This window comes from Thermobia domestica, chromosome 10 (assembly GCF_964235325.1).
Source record: "Thermobia domestica chromosome 10, izTheDome1.hap1.1, whole genome shotgun sequence".
Lineage (NCBI taxonomy): Eukaryota > Metazoa > Arthropoda > Insecta > Zygentoma > Lepismatidae > Thermobia > Thermobia domestica.
The window spans coordinates 119074821-119086951 of record NC_137463.1 but is presented as its reverse complement, the minus strand read 5'-3'; the positions used below and the strand labels follow the sequence as shown (position 1 = coordinate 119086951).

The 12131-nt window shown below is 36.1% G+C and overlaps 1 protein-coding gene across 1 annotated transcript in view; it reads left to right on the top strand.

The window, feature by feature from the left end:
* Positions 1-11836, top strand: part of LOC145662069 (U-scoloptoxin(16)-Er13a-like) — a 45703-nt gene extending 33867 nt beyond the window's left edge. Inside the window, exon 4 of the mRNA XM_081727406.1 lies at positions 11619-11836. Coding sequence (XP_081583532.1) covers positions 11619-11721 — 103 coding nt within the window. The 3' untranslated portion in view covers positions 11722-11836. The remainder of the gene's footprint in view (positions 1-11618) is intronic.
* Positions 11837-12131: the final 295 nt, after the last annotated feature.

The window sequence follows — 12131 nt, the reverse complement described above, 5'->3', positions numbered from 1 at the left end:
CTCACAGGGCATGATTGTGGGACATGAAACCAAAGGTATAATTTAATTTTTACTGTAGCTATGCAACCAGGCACAATACGTTAAATATCCTTCACCACCCTGAATTTGTTCGAGATATCGAATTCCTACAAACAAGCATTAGTTACTTGCTCGAGCGTCGTTCCATACGCCATAAATTAGACCCACACTTCCAAATAGAATATGCATAGATCCTTCACATCCTTTGGGAAATTCCTCGCGCCTTTATTTCAAATTCCTGGAAAGAGAAAGTATCAAATCTGAGACGACATACTTCCACATCACTTCCACTACACTCACTTAAAAAAACAGGAAAGGAAAAAAAGAGAGCTGTAAAGTTCACTTTATCACATTTTTAACAGCGTTTAGCTCCTAAACTATTCTGAAATTTTCGGAGCTCGTTTAACATGGTGCGCATAAGGAGTGTACAGCCCAAACGGCTTGTCCGATTAAAAAAATCCTTCACTTTAGATTGAAAACATCATATTTAGAAGTGGTTTCAACTCTTCCATTTTGTTGTAACTCTTATAATAACAGAGTTACCCTACGTCAGGGGACTTTTGAGACACCCTGTATATTAAAAGATGCTGTTTGATGCAAAGTTTAGTGCGTATTATTTTATGCAGCAGCAATTATTTATTTGATTAATGGATGAATATTTTTTAACTTATATATTACATTTTACTTTGTGCTACTTCTCGGTTTTTATCTAGATCAATTGTATTACTGGAGTGAAATTGAAAATGGCAGACTAGGCTTGAACTTTTGCAGATCGAAAGCTTCCTATGATAGCTTTTTCCACTTTGTGATACCGTGCGAATATGAAAATTATATAGTAAATGCTCTAATTAATAATAAACAATGATTGCTGCATTAAAAATGATTTACTCCTCTCTGCAGCCATAGATTTAACTTACAACCTTTACTATGTTTGGTGAAATGTGTCAGCTTTATCTGGTTACATGTTACTTCTGCAGATATGGTACCAATTGATTTTAAGTTTTCTAGAGAATTATAAACACCATCATGTATGATGAAAGTAATACGAACTTTAGCTTTTGAGTCAATTGTGCAAGATCATTGACCAGTAAGTGACACACGACAGTTTGCAGATAAATATTTTTTCTATATCCAAATATGTGTGTAATCAGGGTGCGAATTACGGCCAGGGACGGAGGGAAAAGTCCTCCTCTGGAAAGCTTTTATTTCTGGCGGCAAGGCAGAAAAAATTCCCAGGGCGAAATGCTATTTTCCCCTCCTACCCTCATTTATATTTCTTATATCATTCAAATTCTTCAATTCAATGAGCTGAACGTAAATCCAGGAAATATGCTGAACTGTAGTTAAAAGAAGGACGTCATAGTGCTCTTGATAATCCGAGAGGGCGTAAAAGGAGTACTCCGAATGAAGGAGAGAGAAAAAAAATGCTTTTACTGACTAACTGTCTCATTTTCATTGACGTGTGTGTTGTGTTACATTGGATTGTGTTTCATTATGCTTCATTGACAACATTTTATACAAATACTTGTACGTATTGTAAGTGCTGTAGGAAAAGAGGAGGAAAGATTGTTTCACCAGGAAACTGTTCATCTTAATAGGACGTGAACCTGTATTGAGGATTGTCGAATTATTTATTTTCAGTACGGTAATATGTATAAGGCATATAGTAGTTTGAATATATATATATACACTTTGTACAGGACTTTTCTTTTTATTTTACCTGCCATATTGTGTACATAATAACAGCAGAAGGAGATAGGTTCAGTAGGTTAATCACGTACTCGCGTACAGATTAGCAGAAGAGAAAGTGAGGTTAGGTGTGTGTGTTTTCTGAAAAAGAATGTTAGTGAGATCTGTTGCTGCTGTAGGTTAGGATAAAAATGATATAATACTGGTGTACTTTTCCCCCCAAACCTAAGCCATGCGTGTTAAGTTTAATCGTTGTTATCAGTAGGATTGACACGCTTATGTCAAGTTGGTTTAAACGGGTTTTTTTTATCCTTCTGTGAAAAACCCGCCTAATTCGCACTGTGTGTGTAATTAGCGAGAAACAGTGTACCATTTTTCCCTTTTAAATCTCTCTGTACAACCATAAGCTGCAGAAGAAATTTGGGTTTTCTTCCTACAAAGAAACGTCATTTATAGCACACAGTGTCATATAAGCGTGCTTTTACTATACAGAAGTGTAGTTGAACCGATTTTGGCTTTAATGGTAGTTTAGCAGCTCTATGGTTCTAACGATATACTTACTAAAAACTTGATTACATTTTTAAGAACAATATGAAGTCAAGGAAGAGGTTTGAACTTTGATGTTTTAAATTCACTTTTATTGTTACCTCTATTCAATTCTTTTTATTAAACTTTAAAGAAATTATTGACAATTTTATCATTATTATCTGACATATGAAATTACCGTGCCTTTTTTAATGCAAATCATTCTGTGATTTCTTTTCTTCGTGTCGTAAAAAGTACATAGTTTAGTTTTGAATTGTATTTAACAAGGAATACAGAGTTATAGCTGGAGACAAACTTCTTACATTAATGAGAAGTAAGTTATATGAGTACATTTCAAACTAGAGAAATAACTAAGGTATTTTAGTAGATTCGTATAGAGATTTAGCATATTACACAAAAGTGATAAAATATTACAAGAGACAAAAAAATTTCAACAAACTGTTGAAGTTTATATCGCAATGATAAGGAATGTATTTTTCAAGTAAGAATTGTCTGTAGGAAATTTCAGCACAAACACTGTAGTTTTAGGATCAGTAATAAAACGTAATGAAGTTGTTTAACTATTCAATTTTTTGGTATAGCAGTGTAATGAAGAGAAAGTACATGTTAAAATAGATAGTAGATATGTGAAACCAAAGTCGTGAACTTAAGAGGGACCAAGAGTACATACAGCTAGGCTGGATTAATAGTTCGGATATTATGGGCTAGAAACACTTTTTATTATGAATATTGGATCTGTAAAGGTCTTTGGAAGAAATGCCACAACAGTTACGTGTAGACGACAGACACATTAATGCAGCTGTGCAAAGGAAGCTACACAAACATGTTGAAGCTGTAATTTATTATACGATATTAATAATCGATTTTCTTATGAAATTTTCGAGGGAAGCTATACTTCCAGGCCCGTATCGACGGGGGCAAGGGGGCCGGGCCCCCTAAATTTTTACTGTCCTCCTAAAATTTTCACGGAAGCCTTGCAAAAAATTTTCATTAATTCTATGTGTAAACACTAAGAATGAAATGCAATATAAAAGAGATTATTCCAAGAATTTTTCCATTTTAACTATTTGACGAACACTTCTAAACATATTTTAAAGGAGTTAAAGTAAAGTTTATCAGTCTTCTCGAATCTCCATATGAAATGACACGATACACATTGAAGCAAGTTTTCCGAAAAAAAGGAATGTGTTCATAATACTTCCCGCCACAGTTGCAATAGCCTCTGGGAGGTAAGAGACGAAGTGTGAAGTGCTTACTGCAAGCCAAGTCATAAAACAGGAACAGAAGCAAAGCGTTTATTTTTTGTCGATTGCAGTAACGGCGGTAGGTTATTGTTATTCTATTGTGTAGTTGTAGTACATACATGCATTGCAAAATCCTCGTTAACAGCAAACCTTAGGTTAATTGTGGAACAATTAGTTGTGAAGTGAATTAAGAGCTCCGAGTTCCGTTAAAGGCGACTGATTCTAGTAAATTATTGTGGTGTGATATGTAAAACAAGAACTGTAATGAAACATTCACAGAAAAAGTAATGTGTGCAAAAACTTTCATATGTTTGTTCTAGTAGAAGAATAAAGTTAAGCTAAATTACCTTTATTAGATGAGTAACTGAGCAAGTGAACATATTTAACGTTTAAGGATTAAATTCCGGGTTTTAGAGCCAGGACTAGTAATTTGCAAGATTTAGAGGAGAAATTAAGTAGCAGAATGTTTTGTATTGTACTTGGGGTGGGGGATCCCGTGGAAGTAGCTAGTTTTCATATAAAAACGTTGTAAATTGGAACTATTTCTTAGTCGCGTACGCGTAATAATGTTGTAATTCAACATGAAAGAAGCAGTGATGCTTTTACTCGATACTACATGGATGTAGCGTTTTACTTACACTAAGAAAATCCGTTCTCCGGACAGTCGTATATTGTACAAATATACGGAATCCTCTTGCTTACTAGGAGCTCCTCCGTGGCTAAGCGGTTAGCGTACGCGCCTTTGGCGTGGGAGACCCGGGTTCGATTCCCGGCGGGAGCTTGTGTGGTTCGGATTCCACGTTAATCAGTAGGTCCACGTCTCATATAGTCTCGCTGCTGAACGGGACGTTAAACTCAACTTAGAAACATTTCCTCTTGCTTACTACAAAAATCAGAACGGAGCATACGTTATCCGTATGCTACATAGGCACTGATCTTAGATGTTATATCATACCGTTGCAGCATGTCTGACATCTAACAGTTTTCCGTATATCACATGCATATACTTACGTTACCTTCGTCAGCTATATGTTATATACGTCCATTTGTATGTGAGATTCTGACTGCCTACATTGTTTCATACGGAAAGTACGTATAGATAGAACACTTAAACAGAAAGTATTATAAAACATGCGTTTTCAGTTATACGTCTGCTGTGCGTTAAGTCCAAAAACTACAGGAATTACACGTGTAACCTATCTTTCTAAGTACGCCACCTACATTTTTTTCTCAGTGTGGATCGAACCAGAGACCCTTTGCTCCAGTGGTAAGAATCCTATCACTGAGCCTCATTCACCCTTTCCATTTGCTTTGATTAGGTGGGCATGGAAAGAAAGATATTTTCTAGATTTATTTTAAGCATTTATTTTGTTGAAATGGATAGTTCCAGCCTAGATAGTTAATTTTCTATAAATACGTATTATAGTTTGCCTAGCAGACAGTTCTACCAAACAGAAAATTTATAGGTAAAGTACGATGCGAAACATATCTTTGTTATAAGAATGAGAGTGTGAATGTAAGTAATTACTGTCAGTGCACAGCAAATTGAAATGAATTTTGAATTATAGTGAAAGTATTATCTGTGTAAGCGTGCTCTTCCACTATCATTTATGAGTATATCCCTCGTCGGTACGCACCTACTCCTTACGGACACACCCTCTCACTGCCGCACATGGCCCCCTGCTGCGCTGTTATCCTGATTCGGTTAGATAGCATTCGAGCTTTTCAGTGGCCACCTAGCACAAGTTGGTTCTTCTTTATGCACTGTAGTTTTTTATGCCATACATCCACACTGTACATATACTGAGAACTCCTGAAATCAATCTGCAAATAGTAATGGAGCCCCTCATTTAATGCATGCTCTGCTAAAACCATACAAAGCTCTAACCTAACCTGTAAATGTAAGAATCGCGTCCATCCGTGTTGGTAGAACCGTCTGCTCGAATATTGCCTTTGCAAAGGACTATAAATGTTTTCTACCGAGCAGCTACTACCCTCCCAAAGCTAAAGAACACTAAGATAGGTTAAAGTAACCCTTTTATATATCATAGAATTTAATTAAATTGGGACAGAGTATTCTACACTTCCCAAATCATATCAGTGTTTTCCGGAAAAACAAGCTTTTTTTATTTGGGGAGAATTCAGACAGATCTCTTCTTAGCTGGTTCTTACCAATCTAATTCTACACAAGTGTTTTCTTTATTATTATTATTCTCTCATAAAGTATCGTTATGTCGTTTCATACAACCAATTCTTAAAATCTTTTTTTTTATTATTATTTCTTACAATTTCGGAATTTACTACATGGAAATTTATGAAAACTGTTAACTGTGGTTATATTACTCCCAAATAAAATTTTAATGGATATGTTTTAATTTAAAGTGCTGCAAATTATGAAAATATTTTATCAATAATCTGTTAAAATAACTACTTATCACAATTTTAAGTAGCTTTTCGCTGCCTGTCTTGACAGTTCACTTTGTAACTCCAAATGACATGAAAATGCTACTTTTTAGTTGAAATAAAATTTATAAATTACAAGTAGAGATTTACCATATTATCTGTATTATTCATCTTCATTAACAATTCAATATTTAAAACAAAAACAATATAATTACTTAAGAATTACACTATACGCGTTCACAATGTAATCGCCATATTGGCACTAAGTTGATCACATGACTTTCCAGCTCGTGGGCCTGTATTTTTCGAAGGCCTTGGCCATCCTAGTGTGACGTAATGTCACGTGGTATTATCATGAGGGTAAAGCTGAAACAAAACCAGCCCTGTGGGGCTTCTAACTCCCTGCGCTCGCTCAGCTATGTTTCTTAACGTAAATAAATACTTTTTATGCATTATTACGTACAAGGACAAACGAGTACTATTTTTATCTTATTTTAATAATAAAAGTGTTATGCAAATAAAAAATTAAAAAAACTTTCCTTGGGCTGTGTTTGAACCCACGCCAAAAGCGATTTTCATTACTTGCCCGTTCGCTAGTACTCTTGGCTACGAGGACTGACAGATACTATATGTATGCTACGTGGCGAGTAACTAATAACTTCAGCCAAACACAACCGTGTATTTAGTTCCTATGGCTAGGTTCGAGCATAATTAAAACACATGCCTGCTAGAAGGCATTAGCTGTTGCAAAGGTGTAATGAAGTCGCTTCAGTAAAGTTTTATCATCGTATGTGATTGGTTTATCTTGACAGAGGTTGAATATTGCCATTATGTTTTCACTTGCTTCATTTAATCCATCTTTACAATGTTTCTCTCAAGAAAATGCTTTCACAAAGTACTTGCGTACAGTTTCTGCTTAAATGTGCCTTACTGCTAATCCAATCGAGTTAATGACTTTTAGTACGGACACAGATCTGACCAAAGTGTATGAATATGAATTGTTAACTTCTTCGAGTTCACGATCAACAGAGATTGCTCCGGATATCGCCTGCAGTGGGACTTGATATTGTGAATAACATACATGTACATGACCTGCTATACATGGGAACCGGTCAAAACCCCCACAGCCAAAACCCCCACACTCAAGAAATGTCAAAACGCCCACACAAACGGTCATAACCCCCACACAAATGGACAAATCTCCCAAACGCACGAACGGTCAAAACCCCCACAGCCAAAACCCCCACACTCAAGAAATGTCAAAACGCCCACACGATCGGTCATAACCCCCACACAAATGGACAAATCTCCCAAATACACGAACGGTCATAACCCCCACAGCCAAAACCCCCACACTCAAGAAATGTCAAAACGCCCACACGATCGGTCATAACCCCCACACAAATGGACAAATCTCCCACATGCAGAAATAGTCAAAACTGCCACACAAATTGACAAAACCCCCATACTCATGTATTGCCCTTGTACTTTTTAATAACATTTTTTATAAAGAGCCGCAACAAAGACGTGAAATGAGGATCATTTCAGAGTGTGGGGGATTTGTCCGATTTTGTGGGAGTTTTGTCCATTTATGTGGGGATTATGACCGTTGCTATGTGTGGCTGTTTTGTCCATTTGTGTAGGGGTTTTGACCGATTGTGTGGGCGTTTTGACATTTCTTGAGTGTGGGGGTTTTGGCTGTGGGGGTTTTGACCGTTTGTGCGTTTGGGAGATTTGTCCATTTGTGTGGGGGTTATGACCGATCGTGTGGGCGTTTTGACATTTCTTGAGTGTGGGGGTTTTGGCTGTGGGGGTTTTGACCGTTCGTGCGTTTGGGAGATTTGTCCATTTGTGTGGGGGTTATGACCGTTTGTGTGGGTGTTTTGACATTTCTTGAGTGTGGGGGTTTTGGCTGTGGGGGTTTTGACCTAGACCCCTATACATTTGAAGCGTTTGTAGAGAATCAAACCAATTTCACATTGGACAGAAATTATCTTTGGACAACATGTGTCGTTGCCAAGGCAGATAATCACTTTCCGATATTTCTTCTTTTTTTGGCAATAAAAGCACTTAACTACTCTTCTCATTAATGCAACAATTATCGAACTTTCTTGTTGTGCCACACTAAAGCCAGTTCATCAATATTTAAGTTCCCGGAGTAGCTAGGTTCCGCAGCTTTTCCAATTACAAAAGACTTTTAAACTTCATCTAATTTACTCTAATTTACTCTTACCTTGTAAGCCTTACTTTGGACCTTTTATCCCTTAACTACCTGAGATTTTATTTGCATCTCATATTCTTGTACACTTATAAAGTTAATTGGAAAAGCTGCAGAACCAGCTGCCTCAGGAACTTAAAGTGATGAAAGCCGCAACAAGAAGGAGGCTTCGATTGTTGCATTAATAAAAAGAATAGTTAAGAGGTTTTATTGTCAAAATGAAGAGAAAACATCGGAAAATGGTTATCTGCCTTGGCAACGACACGTGTTATCCGAAGATAATTCCTGTCAAATGTTAAATTGGCTTGGTTCCCTCAAATGCTACAAATGTATTGCAGTCATGGGCATGTAGGTTATTCACATTTTCAATTCATATTCATGTACTTTGGTCAGATCTGTGTCCGTATAAAAGCCAATAACTCGATTAGCTTAGCAGTAAGGCACATTCAAGCAGAAAACGTTTTGCAAGTCCTTAGTTGAAAGCACGTTTTTGAGAGAAAGATTGTAAAGATGGTTTAAATGAAGCAAGTGGAAATCTGGTACCAATATTCAACCTCTGTCAAGGTAAACCAATCACATGCGACGTAAGTATAGGGTTCGCTTCTCTTGATTGTTATTGACTGTCAATTCCGTGAATCTGTACTGTTATCATTATAAGGTACAAAAGTATGGACAAAAAAAGATAAAAATACTACTGCAAAGGTATTCGAAAAGTTACCAGAAATGGTGCTGATAAATTACAGTTATTTAGATGCAAAACAGTGGCTTGAACATTGTTTATTCAACAGAAGCAAAAGATAATCTTACAGTTAGACACAGAGGTAGATTGTCATGTGCCGAGAAACTTGTTATACTCGATTACGCACAACATTTTTATGTTTTAGAATGTAAGATTCTGTTGTTTGGAGTTCAGAAGAATCCTTGTATGTGGAGAAACTTCTGTCGACACAACGGAAACAGATAAAGCTTATTTTGTAAGCATAGGGAAAAAGAGTTCGTCGAAATTGTGAAGATATCTACATCCGGAATGTTTCTCAAATTAAATTCAATTTTGACTTTGGCAAATACGTCAAGGTTCTCCTCACACTTGTCAGCTTGTTCCATTGTTCCCCCTTCACCGTACCGTCTTTTTCCGAACTCTGAATCACATATGTAGCTATACACTGTGAAACCTTCAAACTTTAAGCCTTCGTCGCAGAGCAATTATATGGCATGTTTGATGTCTGCTGCATCTGCTGAATCTAGGGCACGTATGAATCCTTTGATTTTGTCGAACATTTTGCACAAGAAAACTGTGCATTTTATCAAGGTATCCTTTCTTGTTATGACAGGGAATTATAGAAAGTAGATTACAGTGACTTCTCTACACAAAACTTGACTGCTGGGGATCTTTACAAGAATCTTTTTCAAAGCAGTAATGATGAAGTCATTTACTTACTATATTTCTCCCTTATATGATCACAAACTTCGTATAGTCAATATGTAATGAGTGCCACATGATTGAGGTTGAGGTACATGCCATTCAGTTGCTGGAAAGCCGAAAGGATGTGGTGTGCATGCGTAGTGTGACCACTCACCATCAGCATGACGTTATAGTATTGTATGGCTTCCGTCTACAGCTTGATGTATGAATGAGTGAATGATTATATTACTGTGTAGTCATTGTCTTTTCGAGTTGGTACATCTTTAACAGTATTGGTTTCACTCATTCACCAGATAATGGAAGTAACAGCACATTTAATACATATCTTTGCAGCTCATCCGTTGTTTTATCTAACATTTATCACACTTCATGCTTGCTGACTACCTCTTCCATTTTCACGAAATTATTATCATAAATTGGTTTAACGTAATTTTTTGTAAGGGTGCTTTCTTTAAGTACTAGTTCTTGAGAAAAGGTCTCCGTGTAGACTGGTATTTCTGACAGAATTAACGACGTTATAGAACTAACTCAACGATCACAACTTTTCAGATTCTGAACTGAAGGGATATATATCAAAACGGTTTGCTTGCGTTGCAACCTACGAAGTTCCATGTTCTTCACATGTTTATTGCACTGGATATGCTAGTTTATTCTGTCTTTCTGATACTTCTCATCGATCGCAAAATTTACATCGCAGACTGCATATGGAAGTAATAGCAGAACACACATCGAATAATTAGATGATCACTTTAAATGCATTTGTTCTTAAATTCTGCTGTAAGGGCATTCAATTTTGCCTTCTTGACCATGGCGTGTTACTACTATTGCAAACAATTAGTCCTGGTTCAGATTTTTACAACACTAACAGAGCAACTACAGCGTCTAAACTCCCAAGTGAGAATGAAATACTCTATTTTCTCCTGAGGTTTCTCTGTACATTAAGCCACAACTGCTTAGGCTACAATGGTTCTGGCTAAGAGATATTCGGTTTCGTTGAAGTTTGTGTTTTCTGTCACATAGCTTTACGACATGAAAGGAAATTGCCGCTCTTTGTTCTTGTACAGAATAATATTGTTATTGGCACGGAGAAAACAAAAGTAAAATTTTGTAATACTGAAGTTAGCCACCTAATTTTTCTGCCTTTTTATTTCTGTAATTTCAAACTTCACTCTCGACTGTATCTACAGGGTGTTTCAAAACAACATCGACAATGTTTGGCAGGTGATTCCTGACACCAAGATAAGTCAAAAAGTATAGACCAGCTTGAGTGCACAAATGCTTTCTTTCAGAGTTATAGGCTGCCGAAAACATAAAAAAAAATAACTTTAAAGGTCCATAGATCCAATACTATAGTTTCTACCGTAGTTGGGTCAAGACTTTACTTAAGAACTAGTATGTGCCCTATCCAAATATCAAATTTTCAGAATCCTGCGGTAGGGGACTCTGCAAGATTTTCTATAGAGGTAGTTGGTGAATACTTCAAATTGTATCTCCGTAGCCAAATTCACTCGATTAAAATTAATGCATGAGTACCTTACGGTTCTGAACATGGATTGTTGTTTAGGGCACATACTACTTCCTAAGTGATGTCTTGATCCGACTATGATAGGTCCCACAGTTTTGGAGCTGTGGACCTTTAAAGTTCATTTTTTCAATCGGTGTTGTTTTGAAACACCCTATATATATATATATATATATATATATATATATATATATATATATATATATATATATATATATATATATATATATATAATTTTATAGCTCTTATTACAAAATGATGCTTAAAATTTAACGTCATTCTGGAAAATAGAGTAAAAAAATTATTTTATTGTTCGCTGAAAAAACAATAGGAAAGAAAAGAGAGTTAAAAATGCTAAGAATCATAGAGATTAGAATGGGGAAAATGTGTTACTCTTACGAAGAAAGATACAAGATATTGGGTCAATTTCGTTTTATTTCATGCTCTGAAACACGCACTTTGAAATTTAGGTATGAAAACAATTATATTTTGCTATATCTTAAAATTTGCTTTCTAGTTGTCATTATCTTACAGTTAATTTTTATTTCTTTTTAGCTGTGGTTCCATGAGTGCAGATCCACCATGCTCCCTAATTTCCAAACCTGAACTACCCTACCCTGATTGTTGCCCCAAGCCTGTTTGTCCAGGTGCTCTATAAGTGAATGAAGAGAAGTTGCCTAGCTTTTGGTATTAGGCAGTTACTTTATAATGCAATTAATGATATCAAGTGAATTCATGTAATACTTAGTTAATTATCAACAATAAAGAGCAAGTGAAACAAAAATAAGTGTTTTTGTAGCCAAATGGTTAAATTTTAAGTGCCTTTGGTGTCCAGGATTTGCATCTATTAGTATCGTGAGACAACTGAGGGATCTAGTTGAATAAAATGTACACGTAGTATCAACATCGAAGTAAAAAGTCAGAAGTAATGGCGATACAAGTTGATGTACTGAATACATGTCATATGATTTGCCTTACCTCTTCGTTTTATTTTCTGTGATACAGTTAGAAATAATTCAGTGGCTCCAGGGAAGATAATGCTAAGTATCACTTCCGGTAAACTTGAGT